Raw genomic sequence first — 21680 nt, 5'->3', positions numbered from 1 at the left:
TATTGTTTTGAGGGACTGTGCAAGTAGGAGAAGCTGAGGTTATTGAAAATTACAGAAAAAAGGTCATACATGCATACCAACATTAAAGCGGTCCAAAACAATATATGCCGGTTCAAGCGCACATAAAATATGCCAAAAACACTGAATTAACTGGTATTCATGAGGACACAACAGTGGCAACAGTGGAAAAAGACCTGAGGAGAAACTACGCATGCCGAAAGAAAAATACAAGAGAGGGAGGGGTGTGAAGCTCTGTGTTGCTCCACTAACCTACTTACCATAATCTCTCTCCCCATTTCATAACTGTGCCCAAGTTACATGATACACTTATCAGCTTGCCCACGCTTGCGAATCAATTATTTTCATCAAAACTCTTATCGATAGGCTTTGCTTTCGAAAGGCGGCTCTATCCCAGCAGGGTTCCACTATTGTCTTTCATGCATGTCAACACACCCACACATCAAAGGGAATGAGTGGAATCACAGCATACCTTTTGAGCTGTTCTTGAAATTGAAGGCTAGATAAGCTGTGAACACATGCAATTATACTGCTTTTGTTCTTTTAAAACTGATTCTGGATCTGGTTTCAATATATTAGGGTATAGCAAGCATAAATATAACTGTAAATGAACCCCTAAATCAATTTATCTGCTAAAATTAGCTTGGTAATCCTGTGAAATAATTACAGCTTCTTTCAACCCTGCTACAAGTGAAAGGAAACCTGAGGACACAGTTTGAATCCTCATTTAACCTTTATGTTTATTTAAGTTATTCATTAACCATGGTAAAATTAAGTTCATTGCATTTTATGCAACAAACATTTAGCTGGTTTAAAATGGCTGTTGGAGAGTTTCTTGCTACTAAAATGGGAGTTTTTCCACTTTAAACTCACCTGCAGCACTGTGAATGTCTGGGATGAGGATATAATCAACGTGAACATTTACCACAGTCCACTGGTGTGTTTATGTAGGAAACTTTTTCATCTCAGCAAGTGGCCTTTAAAATGACTGCTTTGTGGAATCTGACCTTTTTGATTTGCTCAGAGTTTTATTAACCAGAATTGCATTGCTTTAAAGTGAAACTGTAGGGCTGATTAAATTTTAATTTGACTCTACTGTGTTTAATTATAGATTGGACTTAACTTTAAAAAAAAAAAAAGAATATTGGATCTGTAAATGGATTTAAATATTTTTAAAGATATTTAGGTAGTTTTTACTTTTTCAGTATACTATATTTGTGGATGGCTCTTGTTGTGTTGCTCTCCTTTTAAGTACTGAATTGAACTACATTTGAGGTCTTGAGTAAAACTAATCTGAATTTAAAATAACTAATAAATTAACTGACTTTATTTACATTTTAGATAAAGTCTAAGTTTAGCTGAATTATATAATTTCTCTTTGAGATCAATAAAATATTTTTGATTGAATTTTAATTTCATTAAGCTGAACTGAATTAAGTGGGGACTGAACATAGTCGGTCTGAAAAGAGCTCAAAAAATGAAGTGAAGTAAAAATAAATTTTCCCCTTCCTCATGTCCATGACCGTTTTTCTACGCTACATTGTTTAAATTATGTGCATTAATTAAAATTCTAGGTAAATAATTGTCTCAGAACACACACAGTCAATAAAATGAAAAAGGAATTGAAATAAAAACAAATAGCTGACTTTTTTTTTGTCTCTGTCAACGTATGCAACACCCATGGAGGCCGCCATGGAGAAGTTATTTGTATTAAGTAACAGAGTATTAAAACCTCGCTGTGTGCAACATGTAAACGATCCACCCGGAAACAAATAGGCGCTTATTATTGCAGTTAAATTCCCACGCTGGGTGTCTGTCTCTCCGAACTGACACACTGCCACACTTTCCCACGCACGCGAGAGCTTCCTTAAAGCACATAGGGAAGGCGATGGGGGGGGGGGGTGGCGCGCGCGTCAACTCACGGGGCACGAGGCGGGCGTACCGCGGGATGAGGATCATGTGTAGTCCACGCGCTGAAACTGGGTTAGTGCGAGCAGCGGAGCAGGAGAGAGCTGGAAGAAGAAGAGCCGCCACCGCTCGTTTAACACATCTAGTTTTATCGCAGCTGCAAGGGGAAAGTAGCATATAACAAACAGGCATCGTTGATTTATACGCTAATAAGGCCAGAGTGAGTTAAGAGAGGGTAAAAAAAAAAAAAAGGATTTGGTATTTTGGCAGTTTTCAGCTTATCCTGCTTGAAGTGAATAAATGCCCGTCGCTCTCTGTGCTTTCTTGATTTTTTTCCACTTGGAGTTACATGCCCTGGAGAGTTGATTAAACTCCACCGAAGAAATGAGAGGTGAGTGGGTGATCTTTTTGCTGTGAATTCGCTTCAGTTTAGGCAGAAAACCTGCCACGCCAGGTTTGTTTACAAAGCAACTTTTCAGCTGTGCGGTGAAGGCGCTACTTTTGAGCCCGAAGTGCGTGGACCGCGAGCTGGCTGTGAGATCAAGCAGAAATTAACAACCTATAGTAAATGATCACTTTCATTTTACAGAGTTTGCTAAACAACTTCTCCTCTTTGAGAAATATAAATTCTCAAAAGTACACAGTGTTTTATGCGTTTATCGACTATTTATAAATTATAGTTTTACAATGTTGGTAGTTATTCTGTCACAAATTGTTGTGCTCCATAATGTTTAATTTGAGTTGGTGGCAATAAAAAAATATATATATATATATATATATATATTACAGCGTTGGTCCTGCTACTATTTTTTTCTACAAGTAAGCCATTGACTCCAGTTATGTAAGACTGAGGAAAGGGAGGCGGTGAGCAGAGTGATTCATGGGCTGTCAAGGCACATTAATATCTGCTGGCAGGGATTGTTCAAGTTAAACAGGCTAAGGAGTCCGTTTCCAGAGACGTTTTTGTATGCCTAATTTTAACTTTAAATGAAGAGTTTTCGAAGCCAGATTAGTTATTTGTGGTTCAGACATGAGTTTTTTTCAGTTTGTTCAGCAAGTTTACTTTGGTTCGTTTAATGCAAATTTTGTTTAATGTCCATAAAAGTTCATAGATGCTGGTTTTATTTATGGGGTGTAACTAAAATAATTTGCTCATCAGACAGAGTGTTTTTGTTGTCAGAATCAGCAGTTTCACTGGAGAGGGAGAGGAGGTTCTCCATTGACCTAGTTCTGTCATTGAAGATTACAGCAAGTCTTTGTGTTTGTGTGTGCGTGTGTTTGTGTGTATTTGTGAGTGTTTGCCACCAATAGGTAAAAGTATTCATAAAAGCATAAATTTTAATCTTACAAGCATGTGCCGAAGAACTAATACAAATATTTCTAATATTTTAATTCACAAAATCCTTTACGCAAGATAAGGGATATTTATAGTGAACACAGAAATGTCAATTAAACTAGAGATGCATTCATTAAATGCATTAAAATTAAGGACTCATACTGAAATATGATGAAGTAGACTATTAAAAACCGAGTTTAATTAACATATGCTTTATGACATGAATAATAATAATCTTTTAAGTCCTTCTCATTCTGTAAATTAAAAACTACTACCTCTCTCAAATAATCTGCTTCACAGTTTGCCTTTTTGCGGTTTAGTTCTTAGAAAAAAGAAGGCCAGTACTATCCAATAAAAGCCTGATCAGTGCATGTTTAGATAAAAATAATTTTTGTTTTGCTCAAATTCTACAAGTTGGTTTAGTTTTGCCGTGATGTTATAGACCATCATGCACCGCTGGGACAAGCAGGATATGGGCACAGCAAGCCCACATATGAAGCACAGCAGGACTCAGTTGAGCTTCCTCTGCCAGCTAAGGTTACAACCATAGAACTGCTTCTCAATTGGATTTTGTAAAATAAAATATCACATTTCTTTTCAAAAGAAAAAAAATCCCAAAATATTGTTTGGAAAAAATAGTTACCTAAAGTAAGTGGAAAGGATACTAGCTTATTAAGGAATTATTTATGTAAACTCTTGCATAAAGAGGTTAAGTAAGTGTGGGCCAGTAGAGTCAAATAGACTAAGCCAAACAACAGTTCATCCTTAAAGAAGCACAGTAAGCCACAGTTAGTGTGTTAGGTTTCAAGAAGAGAGTTTTCTCTCTGCTCTGCAAGGACGTCACTGTGCTGAACTGAGCCTCACGGCCACTATCTGTTGAGAAAACAGCCTTGGGGAAGATCACAGCAAGTTACAGTATATGTCAAGGTGCCCTTTCTCTCTGACAACTGCATGCTTAGATTCTGCTACAGCTATGTGAAGCTTAGACTCTTCACGCAAGAATGAGGGGAAATCTTAGGTATCAATGCATTATCTGGTATTTGCTTGGGCTCTTCATGTCTTATTGTGGTGTCATATCTGATATTATGTATCTTTTTCTCAAAGTATGCATAAAGACAATGATACCCAAACAGACTCAGAGATTTTAATTCAAGGTGACAGTGATTGGTGCAGCTGTACACATTTGTATGTGTTTCTGTGGTTTATTGCAGAATGCAAAAATACATGCTGTGAACTGGATTCCCCAGTATGGTTTTGTTTTGGTGTTGCAGAAGCTCATTTGGTTTGAACGATGCACAAACCAAAAAATAGAAAGTGCTCTATTTTCTGTTGGCAGTGGTGCAGGATAAGAGTGTGTGTGGCTTGAGTTCTTGGCAGGGGTAGCTATATCATCCAGCATGTACAGTATATTGTTAAGTAGGGGTTTATTGTGTGTGAGAAAAATTCATTGTCAATGTCAATATCAGTGTCAAATTTATTTATATAGCACTTTAAAAACATGTATAAAACTGCACCAAAGTGCTGTACAAGAACAACAATAACACAAATTAATAAAACAAAGTATCAAAACACTACTTCAAATAAATGCCAAAGAATAAAAATGGGTTTTGAGAAGCGATTTAAAATGATCCAAGCTGTGGGCAGATCTAATTTGGAAAGGAAGATTGTTCTATAGAGTAGGACCAACAACAGAAAAAGCCCGATCTCCTTTCCTCCTAAGTCGGGTCCGATCATTGAAATCAGCAAGTGAGAAGATACATAAAAGATGAATAAAAATGTCCTTTCAGCTCGTTTTCGTTGTGTTTGATGCACATAATGCAAAGCTATTGATTTTTTTTTTAACTACAACCACATTTCCTGCAAAATGAAGCATTCCACACAAAAATATTCAAATTATGCATGTAAGCAGAATCGTGCAGGAGTCCATTCGAAAGCCTTTCGTTCCACTTGTGTTGTGTCTGCCAATGAAACTGCTACACCTGTTGTACATTTTTAAAGGCCCTGCGGTTAGTATGAGGACATATTGTGCTACCTGTTCTCTTTGGGTAGGAGAACAAGAGAAAACTCACTGAGCACTAGTCACAAATAAGAACCTGTGCTTGCAGAAAAAAAGAAGTGTGGACACACTCATATCTCAGGTGTGAATAACTTTTTTTTTTTTTCAAAATCCTGCTGTGCTAACGGTTTCAGTGTTAGTATTTCATATATAACAGTACTTCCATAAAGGTTCCAAAAGTTGTCACAAACTTACTTTAAATACAGATTATCCCAGGTAGCTGTAAAATGCTAGGTAAATAGGACATTGAACCCAGTTTGATTACCTGGAATGAAAGGACAAAGTCTCACAAGCTGAGGTTTCACAGCACAGAGTATGATAAATGCTGACACACTGAATGATTTACTGGCAGAAACATGGCCTATTATGTTGTACTGTATATGGCCTACAGCTATTCGCTTAATTCATACAACAGTTGTGTTGCAAAGTGCATGTTTATTGATACACATGTCTCTGAGTCCCCAATTTCTTTAACTGTGTTGGAGGCGGTTTTCTGAAAACCCCCTCAATCAAAAACCTTGTGGTTGTCCTTTAAAACCTGGTGGAAGATGTACATCCAAGTTGGCGTCACATGCCTTCTAAGAAGAACAGATTATAGTGAAAAATGCATTGAGTTTTTCTTCTGATATAGTGAAAAGAAATGGCATATACTTTTGAAAACATAAGTTTTTCAACGAGTCTTCTACAACAAAAAATTATTTGTATTTGTATTACGTATTAAGTTTTTTTTTTATAGCAGATGCCCCATATTATGGAGGTTATAAGTTCCCCCTGCACATCCGTAGGGATTTGATTCCTTTGTGGCATGTTTTCCTCCTTCTTTTTACATATTACCAAAAACACCTAAAGTATCAATTGTGATACAAAAAAGGAAGACATTCATTATATATATTAACGTTTTAGTTGTTTGTTCCATTTAAAAGTTCCCCATTTCTGTTATTTCTTGTGTCAGGCTTTAAAGGAGCAAACAAAAATAAATTGTTTTTCCTTTTTTTTTCTTGTAACAAAAGATTAACAAGGCTTTCCAGATAAGCTTTTCCATGGATAAAGGAGCTCTTGTTCAGGTCCAAGCTGAATTGCAACACCCATATCACATTAAATGTCACACACGCCACTGGTGTAGATATCAGTAAATGCAACAAATGCTTTGCAAACCTACTGTATTTACACCAAACAGTGAGTAATTAAGGGCGTAGCTATAGTGTGCAACATTTATTAGTCAGTAGAGCAGAACTGCTAAAGACATTTCTGGGCTCATATTTCAGTGGAGTAGAAATAGATTGACGGTAGAGCTCAAACACAGCTGAGGTTTCACACAAATACTGGACGTGCTGCAACAAGATGAACAGCTATGAGCTATATCCGTCCTCCTGTCAGTAGCTTACTGTAGTAATGGCCATGCAACTATCTCCAGATGTTGCTGCGCTTGTAAAAAATCTCCTCCTCCTCACTACTGGTCGTCTGCTCCATTTCTTTGAGTAAATATTGCACTGCTCTTTTTGCAAACAATAAAAGCATCTATTTTCTCCTTCTTTAAAGGGCGAGTCAGATTTAGTTCCACCTTAAAAGCTGCAAGAAGCCAGATTGTGTTTCTTCTCACAAGCCCACCCCCTTCTTTGCTCAGTGGAAAGTGTGTCAGTGGAGCAATTCCTGCTCTCTGGTCCTGACTATGCCACTCAGCTGACTGGCAGGTGAGGCTTCGAGTCTCAGGAACAAAGCTCTCGCTCACCAGCCAATTGGAGGATGGCATGAGGGAGGGAGGGTTGTGGCACTGTTGCCTGGACAACCACCTTTGAATGAGTGTGTTCACGGAATGCACCAGATGGGAGTTATATAACACTGAAGAGGGTGGGTGGGGGAGAGCCTCTGAGGGAGGAGGAGGGACAAAAGGGAGCAATGGAGAAAGGGATTTTTTTTCCGTGGGCCTTTATTTATTTATATCGCTCAGTTGCATTTCATTTGCAAGGACTTCTAACAAATGAAGATTCTTCAAGCTGGAACCGGCTCTTCAAAAGAAAGACAGTTATGTTAGAAATGAAATGTGAGCAAATCTAAGTCCCTTAAGTCAGAGTTTTCAGTACAATTGTCAGTCGCTGACATCTTCTGCTCTCCCTCTGTCCATGACGCACATCTTTCCCCACACAGAGTGACTCATGTGATTGGGTAGTTTTATTTTATAAAAGGGCATTCATAGAAAAAGCAATTTTCTGAAGAGCTGTGAAGACCAGTTAAATCCTATTTTGTGATTTAGCGGGTTACCTAATACGCTGTGTGACCCAGCAAAGGGTTTTAGTGTTGGTTTGGCACACACTGCACTTCTGGATGTATGAGATCTTGCAAAACATGGTAGCAATCAAAGGTCCAGGCATCCACCCTGCAGCCAACTGCTTTTTGAGATAAAATTTTATAACAACCCCACAAAACTATCAATAAAAATCATAACCAATGAAAAACCAGTTCACATAACTAGGAAATGACACTATCTTTTGCTTCTTTGTATTTGATTCAGCTAATGTGTGTGTGGGCGTGTGTATAAATAAAAGTTTGTATACATCTAAAAGGTACAGTTACAAACATAACAATAACACCATAATTGCTCTGTGTGGGATTTTGGAACCATTGGAGATTTTATTGGAGCGGCGCTATAAATAGTTTGGAGTTTTGTGTCCCACATGTTGTCAGTAATTTCCAGGTTACATAAATGAAGGGCTAAATGGGGGCTTTGTTTTTGGACAATTACATTCAGAGCTAAACTAGGTCTATGACTGAAATTGCCACTAAAACTGCCTCTCATTCTCGGTGGGTAGCTTTATGTGAAACTAATGTTCACGGCAAAATAAAATGAAGGCTTTAAGAAAAAAAATTTAAGGACTTGACAAAGTTGTCTGATTAAAAGACTACGAAATCTAATTAAAATTTGTTTAGATGTGGAAATGTTTTTGTTGTGTGGTCGTGTCTCCAAGGAGAAGATAACAGGAAGAGCAGAGAAGATAGACTGTGAAATGAAAACCACCAATTGGTTGTCTATCTTTATTTCATTTAATAAACTAAACTTTAAAGTATTTATAATTTCCCTATATATAGCCTAGCCTAAAATTGGTGCAACCTTTGTATTTCTTAAGATTTCAAGATCCTGACAGCAACTCATTTTAGCATCATAAACTCAAAACGACTCCACTTGGCATCACTCTTTGTTAACCTGCGAACATGTTAGCTCATCCTGAAGGAGAGACAGCGTGCAAAGGAGGGAGAGAGCTCGCGCGATGTGAAACTTTATAACCCCAGGCTTCAGCTAATGCAATTGACCTGCTATTCTGGGGTTGAGGAGGCCCAGCTACTGAGATAAACAACATAATGAAAAGAACAAGCTGTTCTTGAGTAAGAAGGATCAGGCTCCCATATTGAACACAACATGTATAATGTATACTTATTTGTCATGTGTGTTCATAACACTCCTCTGGTTTCTTTATGATCCTTCAGCACAGTGTCAGTTCTGTCTCATTATTAGGAGGTACATGTCAAACACTATTGCAAACGATAGATAACATTTGACCTCAAATGGATCATATTTTTGTTTCTGGGAAGATTCATGTTGTTCCAAGTGCAGCTAATGCAAGGTGGTGGAGAACTTGGTTGAATTAAAAACCAACATGGCTGTCCAAAACAAATATTGATTCGGTATAATCTGCCAACTTCATTTGATATGGCTGAATGGACCTATTGACAAATACTGAAGGCAGCCCTTAAAAGAAAATGTCATATTCATCTACAACTCAGTGTTTCAGTGTAAACCTTGTCTATTTATTTACTGACATGTTCTGCAAAATAGGTTGATTTTTATCTGTGCTTCAAACACTTTCAAGTTACTTTAGTTGGAGCATGAAAACAAATAATTATTAATTTATTTGATTTTTAAATAGATTTAATATTTAACTTTTTTTTATGAATGTAAGTATTTGTGTTCAAAATGTTCAGGAATTTTAAAAAGTAGAACAAGTCCAACAAATATGGAAAGTTTTCTTAATAAAATCTCAGTTTATTACACAATAACCTGTATTTTTATTGTTTCTCTTCAGCTCAAATAGAAGTCATTCCCTGTAAAATCTGTGGGGATAAATCATCAGGAATCCACTATGGTGTTATCACCTGTGAAGGCTGCAAGGTGAGTTTATAAGAAATTTCATTAGGAATATTTCTGTAAAGAACAGAAGAAAAAAAACAAAACCTCTACTTAGTCATTGCAACATTTATTTGGTACCTTATTTTGTTTTTGCCACTGTTATTTTGCAGGGTTTCTTTCGACGCAGCCAGCAAAACAATGCTATGTACTCCTGCTCAAGACAAAGGAACTGCCTGATTGACCGGACCAACCGAAACCGTTGTCAACACTGCAGGCTGCAGAAGTGTCTCGCTCTTGGCATGAGCCGTGACGGTGAGTTCACTCCCTCAATTCATATTTAATTAACTCAAAAGTTTCCACTGGCCCCACTTTGTTTTTTTTGTTTTTAAATCACTGTGACTGCATGCTGTCCTTTTATGGACTACTGTTTGAGTTAAGAAGTTTTATCTCTGTGCTTTCCGGCTGCAGCAGTGAAATTTGGTCGCATGTCCAAAAAGCAGCGTGACAGCCTGTACGCAGAGGTCCAGAAGCACCAGCAGTCACAGGAGTGCGCTGGAGTCGGCTCCCGCGAGGACAATGGAGACCTAGCAGAGCACGGCCGCACCTACAGGAGAGGCTCCAGCGCCACGCTCAGCGACCTGGACGACATCACAACCTTGCCGGAGGGCCTGCTTTTTGACCTGCCCCTCACCCCAGAGGATGCAGGTGGAGATTACTGCAGCCTGGAAATGCTGGGAGGAAGTGCAGGGAGCAGCTCGTCCTCTCAGAGCTCTCCAGAGCAGACCAGCTTGGACTTTATTGACAGCAACCACAGCATCAAACACGAGTACCAGCTGTTGCATGATTCTGGACTCTTCTCTCATGCCATCCTCAACCCACTGCCAGAGGGCTGCTCCCTGCTGGAAATAGGTCAGTTGTAACCCCATTTGTGCTTCTTAACTGTGAATACATCCTTAAAAGTAAGACTGTTTATTAGAAAATCTTGCAGTGGCGATAATATTGGTAAATATTGCAATGACAACAGGTGCGATATATGCCCACTTTCTTCTTTCCTAACTATATCAACTCTTAAACAATAACAGAGCAACTGTTGTTTTGTATTGAAAAGGTTATGAATCTTAAAGAAATGTGTGCGGATGAATAAATAAATGCTATTTTCTTCCATTCAGAGCATATAATCCAGAGTGTAGTGAAGTCCCATGTTGAGACAAGCCAGTACAACACAGAGGAGCTGAAGAGGATGGCATGGAACATCTATAATCCAGAAGAGACTCGTTCATACCAGACCAAAGTAAGTGTGAGACTCACTATTGTTGATCATTGTCTACAAATAGATTAAAATAGTACTCGTATTGCACTGTATGGAATAAAAGAGTGAAGTTTGGAGAACCGAAACATAAAATAAATATATGTCTGCGTTTGGGAAGATATGATTGTCAGATCTAAGTCATTGGTTGTCCTTAACTTCAGGTTCTTTTTGTTTTTAACAATAGACATAAATCATGTGCTCACTGACTCAGTAACAATTATAATTCACATTATATCACGTCTCTTGAAAACATTCTAGTTTTGTAAGTGACACACGGTGACATACCGTGTGTCACTTAGTTGCTTTGAATTAGTTATGCTTTTGTACAGGCTAGTTAATTGAACATAAGCTAGATTCAAAAGGAAACAATGAAACACAACCTGTTCTTCAAGAGCTGCTGTTCTCAAAGAAACTCTCTGCATGCCTCTTTTTTCCCCTCTTTCAGCCAGCTGAAGTGATGTGGCAGCAGTGCACGGTTCACATCACCAACGCAATTCAGTATGTGGTGGAGTTTGCCAAACGCATCTCTGGCTTCATGGACCTCTGTCAAAATGATCAGATTATTCTACTTAAAGCAGGTCAGTGCATGATGCGAATTAACATCCCTCCAGGCTAAAATCACACCCTGTCTTTTAGTTGCGACAACAATAGTTGTTGACACTGTAGTCTAAGAGAGATGGACCTCTACACAGATTAACAGCTGCACATGCTTAAGAAGCTGCATAGTTTCTAATTCTCCAAAGAACATCCAGCTTTGTTTTCATCACACTTTCTTCAGTAATTATGCGTAACTAGCCATGGGCTGGTAGTGAGATTCCCAGGCTTTGAAAATACATGTGATAGAATATTCAATATTGACTCTATAGAATATTCACTTTCACATTCTGGGAGATGTAAGAAGAGGAAAGGTTTTAGTTCCTCAACTTCTCATGGTGACGTAAGCAAAGCGGGTGGCACCAACTAACTCACTCACTCTTTGGTTACCTAGCAACAACTTGTTGAGTAACAGCTGCAGTTTCAGATTTTGCCACTGTGTCTCATAACTGGAGAAAAAATTTGATCTTTATTCAAAGTTATGAAAACTTTGCATAGGCTGATATGACTGATATGAAACGCTCATATTGTGATAAGTTTTTCAGCCATATTATCCAGCTGTAATATGATCAAACTTCTTTTATCGAAAAATGCCTAAGATTTTTGTCCTACTGCTTCCTAAAATAATCATGTTTATTATTATTCTATAATTATTTCATTTTTAATGTTTATTTATTTATTGTTATTTTGAATATAATACATAAACTGCAATATGTGGTAACGTATTTCAGATTTTGGTTTGACATATAATAACACAGGAATATCAAGCTGAAGTAAAAGATAAGTTGTTGGGCCATTTGGCTGCTCTCTCTGCATGCCTCTCTTAGTTCACTGGTTGAAGTTATAAATAGCACCACCTTTGTAAAAGAATGCTTCTGAAAGTAACATTGTCCATGGGAACCTTTTGTAGGTAGTACATTTTCATTTATCCACCCTGTTGGATGGAGTTTTGTAGCTGGAAGCAAAATGATTTTTAAATTATGTCACTTTAAAGTGCTTTGCAACTTTAAAGGTAATGTGTTTTAAATCACTAAAGTATGGTTACAGTTGTCAGTAGAAAAAGAGTGGGTAAATCCTTCATTCATATAGATATTTTAATACTATTTATGTTCTTGGGCACAAATAAAAATAACCACTAAAACTATTTTGGATGCACTGCTGCTTATAATTATGGATTGTGTTCCTTTGCGACACATGACTTGGGCTATTTTTTTACTGATGGTGATGTTACAAAGTTCCTGTGACTTTCCAGTAATGCTAGTTTCAAAATATTAATTATACAACAAGTTCATAAGTTTCTTCCTTGAAAGCTGGGTTTCAGAGTTGTCTCCCTTCACCGCTTGCTTAAAGTGATACAACACAGAAGCTTCTTACATTTACACCAAATACATTAGCAGACTCTACATACATAATTTATAGTATGTAGTTGCTGTGACAAATTCATTGGTTCTAGTTTTATTGTTAGAAATTTAAACTGTTTTCATTTTACTGAGCAAGTCCTCGAACAACGCTGCTGCAGTGGGAGTCATTAACCGCTCAGCGTCTGGCCCTGTTTGGCCTTCACAGTGGAAACAGTCACTAAAATACAGTCAGGATAAATAAGAGTTCCAGGAAAAAAAAATTTCAGGTTTCATAATGGAAATGTGCCTTAGGAGAGATCCTTTAACTTTCACACCATAATAGCTTGTTTGTTGTGACCAAACATACTTCCTACGGCTGAATTTGTCTTTCTTTTTCCATGAGGAAAGTAGCATAGTTGTATTTCAACCAGCTTACTGGCAGGAAGCAGCAACAAATAAGGAAGTTGCAGCACTTCATTACTTTACGGTCCTTACAGCCAAAGAAAAAGTAGGTCACACCAGCACTTACGGTAATATTTCTTTCAAAGGACTAGAAGCCAGAAAAACAACACAGGAAAATATTTTAGCAATTTTAAATCTGTAATTTTTATACTTGGATTTCAGTAACCTACCCACACTTAATTACACTGTCAACAATTTGAGCACATAAATCACACAGTGTAGTCTGTCTTTATGTTTTGAACTTTACTCTTTGAAGCATAAGATTTACTTTATTGTATACTTTGACACCTTCCTTTATTGCTTTATATTCAAATCTATTGTTAAACATCAATTAAGTGTGTCACGCCTCAAGAAGAAACTGGAATGTGGACTGACGAGAGGTTTTTAAATAAGTTGTATTTTAGTGTCTGCCACCTACGAACTTGTCTTTAAGCCAGCTTTGCTTTGAAACTCAGACCCAAAAACCAATTTACGTTTCACTTTAAGTGCATTTCACAATTGGATGTTACCGTAAAACTTGCCCAAAGCAGCAGGAAATGTTTTTATAACTGAAAAAAGGAAATAAAGGTGTGAATAAACAAATAGAAACTTGTACTACTACAAAATGGCACTCCCAGAAAACATTGAGAATTACTTAGCCATATAAGTATGTAAGTTTAAATCAAAATGAAATTAAGAAGAGCACAGTATCCAGAACAGTAAACAAAAGGCATACTTTGGTGTGATTGGTTTGGCTACATGGTAAAGTTCAGATGCCAATATTTTAGTATTACATTTAGAGTGCAGATTGCATAATGGTGCTCTCAGTTTGAACATGGAGGTCAGATTAATGACTTGAACAGTCTAGATTTAGAGTCAATTAGGAAACCAATAGTTATCAACTGAGAGTGAACTGTTTAAAACCTTTTAAAAGAAACTCACTTTAAAAATTACAAACCATTACTTTAATGATAGTGTTATATAATTAATTACTGTCACTAAACACAGAACAAAACTAACGTGAAAGCTCTGCGTAGGATCCAGAGCCTGGTAAAGTCTTGTACTAAACATCCTGTTAAAGTTATTTTTGCATTATTGTTTGTCTTATTATCTTTAACTGTGCTGTATTTCTTAACCTTCAAGTGGCCTTGTAGATTAAAAAAAAAAACGTGTTGGGTGAGCTTCTGAATGTTTTGAGGACCAGTCCCCCGGTGAATTTTAATGAGACATGAAGCCCTGACTCCAAGGGTTCAGGGAGCTTTTTCTAAGCCCTAGAAATGTCCTGGGACTCACTTCCTCATCCAGCTTTTGCTCAATATAGCATCTGTTAGACCTGCCGTATATGCTTATCAGGCTCTTATCATGAAAAGGCTTTTAGTTTCTATGATCATGCCTAGAAAACAAAAGATCAACGTTGTTTTAAAAACAATATGTTTTCAAAGTCAACGTTTTTTTTTGAGATCTCATAAGTGTATTTTTTTTCTTTCTTTCTTTCAACAGGGTGCATGGATGTCCTTCTGATCCGTATGTGCCGAGCCTACAACCCCATCAATAATACACTGCTTTTTGATGGAAAGTTTGCGAGTGCTCAGCTTTTTAAAGCTCTTGGTGAGTCAGCGTAATGGCTTTCTTCCTCTTTCCCTGTCTTTCTATCACATAAACATTATGAAAGGATGGGCAGGTGATTTGAGGTCATTTTTTTTATCTTTTTAACCGTCATAACAATTATAGTCAAACATTGTTTTGCTTCTCTTCCCTCTTTAGGCTGTGATGACCTTGTGAATGCTGTGTTTGACTTAGCAAAAACTATGAGTCGTATACAGATGTCAGATGACGAGATGGCTCTGTTCAGTGCTGCGGTCCTTCTGTCTCCAGGTTAGATTACTGCACCTTACTTCACAACTGTCCTGTATATGCTAAACCAGTGTAACTAGTAACTGGCTAGTTGATTCATGCAGTCAGACTTACTGGCTGTAGGTGTGTAGTGTGTTTTATGCAACATTAGGTTTACCAGCATTGTTATACACTGATTCAACTAATGCATAAACTGGCCTACAAAATCCCGGATTATTATGGTGCAGTTGGACTCATCATTCCTTGTTGTTTTCTACTGAGGTCCGTATTTGATTGACGTAGACGGTGTCAGTTCTTTATCACGCAAGCATTCTTAGAGCTGACGTGAGAACTTTCTTGTGTGTGTTTATTGTGTTACATTTGTTTAGCTATTTAGCTTTTCTTGTGAAATCGAGAAAGTTTTCATAGAGAAGAAAGATATTTAAACTCATATTATCAGGCAATACATGCTTTTATGTATCTTTTTGTGCACAAGAACATACTTTAGTCTGTGAGTTAGGCATCATTTACCATTTTAAATCAAGCCTCAGACTTTCAAATGACTTCATTAAATAGGGAAGTATGTTGGTGTCGTTGCAACAAAGGTGTTTTTATTTACACCCACTCTTACCAATTGGCTTGGCTAAATAAGGAAAATGATTGCAGTGAAGCATAAAAACTATCATTGCAGCACCAAATATAAGTCTGAAAACATAGCATTTCATGTTTGATATCACTATCCAAGTTTCGGTTTTACATTTTCATTTTAAAAATTGTTAAATATCAGTTAGAAGAAAATAAATTAATGTTCCTTACACTGTTGTTCACTCTTAACAACTAATTATAAACTGTGTTCACAAAGTTTAAAACTGAATTGGTTCATGTTCATATTTTCCCAACTATGTATTTAGAGCTCATTTCACAGTCCCATTAGGAACTAGTTGCCATTCATTACCTTATTAGTTTATAAAATAACGTTCATAAAAAAATATAGGTCACAACGTCATGTTCCAATGAACCCGTTATATCACTGTGTTACATTTGTAACTTGCCCTTTGCCAGCTTATTTACATCAGTGTAATTGCGTCCTGTTATCTTTGCTCATATAAACCATATTTAAATATGGGAAAGTTTCCAGTAAAGCTGTTCTTATTTACGCAGCTTCCTTGTTTATTTGTCATAAAATAACTGACTCTGAAATTTGTCTCTGAACACTGGCCCTTTAAGGTTATGTTTTAAATTCTGACCAGCATATGCTGATTCTGTTTTTTTCTCAGCTGTCAAAATTGTCACTGAAATAATTACAACTGTCTGATAATGCTGACATAGTCAAAAGGCAAGTAGATGCAGCTTCATTTCTCTGCCTGTCTTTGTTGTAAATGCTAACCCATACTGCACGAAATCAGGCTTAGTAAAGTAACAACAGAACCCGGTGCAGAAACAGTTTGGCCTAATCCAGTTGTTTTGACTGGTAGGGTAAGAACCTACAGTTTATATTGTTATGTTTAATGAGAGAAATACATTATCAATTTCTTCCCACAAAGACTGGCAGCCCTATGTGTCCATACCGACTGAAACTTCAAGCATTCACACATTTAAACACAGTGAGCCGCCACCAAACTCTTATCTTTGAGTGTAAATGTTGCACCTCTTTCCTGTACAAAGTAACCAATCTTTGGCCCTCCAAAAAATGTCAACTTATTCCATTTTGTACCTGTCAAGTAGAGGTTTGTGTAATGCCACCAGCTGCACTCAATTCCAGATCACCTTGTAAAAAGAAAACACAGAATAGTACAGTTTTAAGTTCTACCTACGTATTGGTTATCTCATTAACAGTGCTTATTTGGATATATGTTTTTGTAAAATATATGTCTTTGCAAACAAGACAATAACAAATCTGTGTACTTCTTTTTCAGACCGACCTTGGCTGACAGATGTCCAGAAGATCCATAAACTGCAGGAGAAAGTTTATGTGGGTCTGCAGCGCTGTTTGCAAAAAGAGGGTGCATCAGAGGAGAAGCTAGCAAAGGTACAGAAACTTTCTGCTATATTGCTCAAGATTTGTATGTGCATGATTTTTTTATTATTATTTTTTCATCTAACTTGTATTTCGTTCCTGTACTTCCCTCCTAGATGGTGTCTAAGCTTCCCATGATGAGGTCCATTTGCAACCTCCACATAGATAAGCTGGAGTTTTTCCGTCTAGTTCACCCTGAGACGGCATATGCCTTCCCTCCTTTGTACAGGGAAGTTTTTGGGAGCGAAATTACTTTCCCGGACTCTACCGAGGGCTAGTTTAGCTTCTCAGCTAAATGGTGTGATTAAACCTAGTGACACTGAGGTGTATTTAGAGGAAGATGAAAATGTGGTGACCGTCATACGGCAAAACCAAGCAGCCCAATGACAATCCTGCACGTTACACTTTAGTGCACACTCCTCTCACCTCTGAAGTCCAAACCCTGTGGAGTAGCTTTCACCGCCTTGCAGGCCAAACCTATTAACTCAACAAAATGGGAGAAGTTGCTGGGTCGCCAGTGCACGTTACCTCCTTTGTAAAGAAGTGAAGAAACCATTGAGCAGTAGCCTACATTGTTTTGTTTTTTTTCACAAAAATATTTTTCTATAAGACACCTTTAACTGCTTGTTGAGTTTAATTCCTTTCTGGCGTAGTCTTTGTTACCTTCACAGCCCATGAAAGTGATTGCTGAATGTACCCCCCGCCCCCTTACTGCAACCATTCATAATATACTAGAATGTATAAACCCATAGTAAAATCCTCACCCTATATGGGAAATTAGCAGTAATGATGCCTGCTTCAGGTTACTGCAGAAACAGTTGTTGCTTCTTTGTTTATACTTAGTAGCACCCACACATTGCTGTTTTTGTAACATGAACAAGCTTAAAGGGACCATGATCAAACTCTGAAGCGGGAAGGTTTTTTTTATTTTTTTTATTGTAAGTCATTTTCAAACCCACAAACACAGTTAACCTACAGAAGATAGCACAAAAGATAGCACTTATGCTAAAATTTGATTAGTTGTTTGTACGAGCACAACTTTAGATTTCTCAGTGTACTGTGAGTTGTTGCTTTTTTATGTAATTAATGACCTCAGTCCAAATCCCTTTTCCCCTTTTCCAAATGCCACTTAGAAAGTGAGGTAATTACAGAGGTATTGTGTAAGTATTTTCAGATGTACCTTTTTATATATAAAGTATATTTATATATAGAAACATCTAAAAAGTGTAAATTAAGAGCAGAGTTTATACCAGATGACAGTCATTTTGTTCTGCTCCAGTCGTCTGGTCCGCTGTTTCTCGAAGAAGTATGATTGTAGCAGAAATGAAAAAAGAAGGTGGTTAATTACTACTTACAAGTTCTTGCTAGGATCCAAATAAACCAACCTGGCACAAGATTTTGCGTGCTAGTAGTGTAACTGCCAGCTGTAAAACCTATATTAAACCAGACAGAAAGTCTACAACCGCTCTCCTACTTTGGCTGAGCAGAGCCCTGACCACTGTGGAGAGTTTTCTGGAAGTGCCACATCTCAGCCCTTTCTTCACAAATATCGTTTGTTTTTTTTTTACTGGCTAAAACTCCAACTGAGACTCAACCAAAATGTTCAAAAGCTGTGAAGAAATGTACGAGCTGAAAAGATAATAAACTATAAAAAATGAAGGGACAAAGAGTTTGAGATGGCGATGTTGGATAGGAGTGTCCTTTAAGCTCCCTACAGCCTCGTTGCTTTAGGGTTTGGGCCAATTAAATGTTTTGATCAGAGATTTTGTAACTTGTATTCCTTACTCCCAGCTCCCTTACTACCTCACCTTCTCCAAACACTAGATGGCAAAGCACAGGGTTGACAGAGCCATCAGCTACCCCCCTGAGTTAATACGTACAGTATGCATTCAAAGAGAGCCTCAAAAGTAGTAAAATAATGCTGGTGAAACTGGAAAGAAACTGAATAAAACTCTTTATCTTTTTGTGCTAAAGACATCTCTTTGACTGCTGCTCTGTTTACTTCAGAGCACTGTATGCCTTTAGTTCCAGGAAGCCTTGGACATACACAGATCTATCTTGAGTTAGATCTCTAGAGATGCCTGCAGGCATCATGAAAACTTTTCATTTGAAGTCGACGGCTGTATTAGATTTCTGTAAAACAATAAATCTTGTGTACCAGCAGCCCAAAGAGGCCGTGAGAAATTAAATTAAATCTCTATATTTGGAGTCCTAAGACAATCACATGACAGATGTTGGATGTTGTCTATCTCAGACTAATCTTTAAGCTGAGTTGGCTTAGCACTGCTGGGACAGTGCTGTTGACCGTTTATTATTTCATGCAGCATGAAGGGAGACGTCTCCCTTGTTTCGGTACTTAAGATTGTGGCATTGTGGGATTGTGCAATAATGTCCTTCCCATTGTTCTCAGTATGTCGGGCCTCAGTTGCCGCGTATTACAGTCAATGTTTTCTCTCGCACTCCAGCATAATAACCTCACTGCTCCACGAATATTCTTATTCATAGCATAATGTACCAAATACTTAACTGCTATCTTTGTAGATCAGACGATCCGGTTACATGGCATTTACAGATTGTAACAAAGTGCACTGCTTTGTGTTTCAGGCCTGAGAATGTTAAACGTGTAGTTTATAAAGAATTCTATATGTATGTATCAATTTTGCAGGATTAAAACAGTCCAGAGGGCGGGACCTATGATCAGCACTTTCATGTCCCTTTAGACTCACTCAGGGAGATAGCTGGGCTCTCTGTCCTACAGCGTCTGCAGTTAGTCGAGCTAGCCGGACACCTTGCACCAACAAAAAAGACCTTTAAACCTTGATCACTGTGTACAGTACATGTTCTTGTGAATGTTTGATTACAGAAGTATCAAAGATTTTACCCCGTGTCTGATATCATTATTGCAAGACTTTTTTTTTTTTTTTTTGTTGAAAACATAGATTAAATAGGAGATTAAAAAAACAAACAAAAAAACAACAATAACAGATTAATTGTAATCTCTGATTTCTATGTTGGTTTTGTTGTGATCTTATGTTTCTTGATTTTTATCCTCCATTGTTGTACTGTTGTTATTTTTGCATCGGTTAGTGTCCTTTTTTCTCTCAGAGAGATTTAATTCTATTTTTTTTAAAGAGTTTTTAAAGATGTCTCTCTAAAGGTTTCTCATTCGTCATGATCCTCCTGTTTATAATCTTCTGACTCTATTTTAAGATTATTACTGTTGTTAAATCAAGATAGATTTTAATATGAAATAATTTATGTCATTGGTTGTGAAACCTAAAAGGTTTTAACACAGTGAAGTGTTGTTGCACAATGGTGATACTGTATGTGGATTTAAGAATGTAATAAAAGTCTTTTTACAAGTGAAACTAAGCATTGCTGATGTTTCTTCTTACTTTTCTTGTTATGACTTCTACTGCTGTGCTAAATATGCAATTATTTTATCATTTTCTTTTACCTTGGGCATTATATATTTCTGCAAAGAATATTTTATTTTCCTTACATCGACAGCCTGGAAATATAGATTTACAAGACAGATCAAGAAAAGAGAAAAGGTTATTGTTGTGTTTGTCCACAACAGTGTTAAACTCTGACAATAACATTTTCCCAGATCTTGGAAATATATAACAGATAGAACTATATCAGCTAAAACTAGAAGGGTCAAACTAGTTGTTTAGCCGTGGGAAACTTGTGGCATTCTTAAGTTTGTTAGATGTTAAGCTCGGCAGAAACTGTAATCAGCACTAAAGTTCAGGTTTAAAGAAAATGTAAATATTTTTGTAAATAAAAATTCTTTCAGTAGGTTTGGAAAACAAAGAAGACCATTTCCTTTGAAAAACCACAACTATCTAAAATATGGAAATATGTGAAAAGAATGAATAAATTATCTTAAATAGGATTCATTTCTGTCCCGCACACTTAAAAGATGATTTCCAAACACAAACTTAACCCAGAAACAACACGTCTTCTCGTGGGACCAGTGATTGAGCAACACTTGTGCAGTGGGTCCTCATAATATGTTAGGAAAATAGTCCTTAAAATGTATCAAGTACAATGACGCACACACACACACACACTTTCTAATGGCAATTTAGAGAGACCTATTGACCTACCAGACATGTCCTTAGGTTGGGAAAGGAAACAAGAGTACCCGGAGAGAATCCACACAAAGAACATGCAAGATTAATCCAAAAAGATCTTAAGCCCAGGACCAAGACATCAGTGCAACCAACTGTTCCACGGTGTAGACAATAAAAATGATAAGACGAAGGATAAGAATAATTTATGGGCATTTTTGAAAAAAATAAATAAAAATCTGAATTATTCACATCCTGTGGTTCCTAGGTTGTTTTTCTCAACATATTTATATTTTAAAATTTATTTGATTTAAATACAATAAAATGTAGCATTTGCATCTTAAGCTGTCTGTTTAAAATATGTAAACTATTAACTAATTAATAAATAAATTGAGAGCAAAACTCATGATACTATTATTACAGCCACCAAGAGCATTGTTATTATTAATAGTATTAGTAGTTGTTATATTTAGTTAAAGCTTTTTATTATTATTATTATTATTATTATTATTATTATTATTATTATTATTAATAATCCTTATTCCGTAGCCTCAGTACTGGTGCTAACTCGTGTATCCAGCAGAGGGCAATGTGGTTTCATTTATTGAAAACATTGCGTCGCCGACATTTAC

General features: G+C 37.0%; 1 protein-coding gene across 1 annotated transcript; it reads left to right on the top strand.

The window, feature by feature from the left end:
* The first annotated feature begins 1924 nt into the window (after positions 1 to 1924).
* On the top strand, positions 1925 to 20344 carry rorca (RAR-related orphan receptor C a). Its single transcript, XM_032572393.1, has 10 exons — positions 1925 to 2317; positions 9395 to 9480; positions 9609 to 9750; positions 9907 to 10347; positions 10608 to 10729; positions 11193 to 11325; positions 14623 to 14730; positions 14887 to 14997; positions 16872 to 16984; positions 17089 to 20344. Exons 1-10 carry the CDS (start codon positions 2311 to 2313, stop codon positions 17248 to 17250), a joined length of 1425 nt encoding a protein of 474 aa, XP_032428284.1. The 5' UTR covers positions 1925 to 2310; the 3' UTR covers positions 17251 to 20344.
* The last annotated feature ends 1336 nt before the right edge of the window (positions 20345 to 21680 follow it).

Source organism: Xiphophorus hellerii, chromosome 9 (genome assembly GCF_003331165.1).
Source record: "Xiphophorus hellerii strain 12219 chromosome 9, Xiphophorus_hellerii-4.1, whole genome shotgun sequence".
Taxonomy (NCBI): Eukaryota; Metazoa; Chordata; class Actinopteri; order Cyprinodontiformes; family Poeciliidae; genus Xiphophorus; species Xiphophorus hellerii.
Note: the sequence above shows the minus strand (reverse complement) of the source record. Positions and strands in the feature narration are given on the sequence as shown.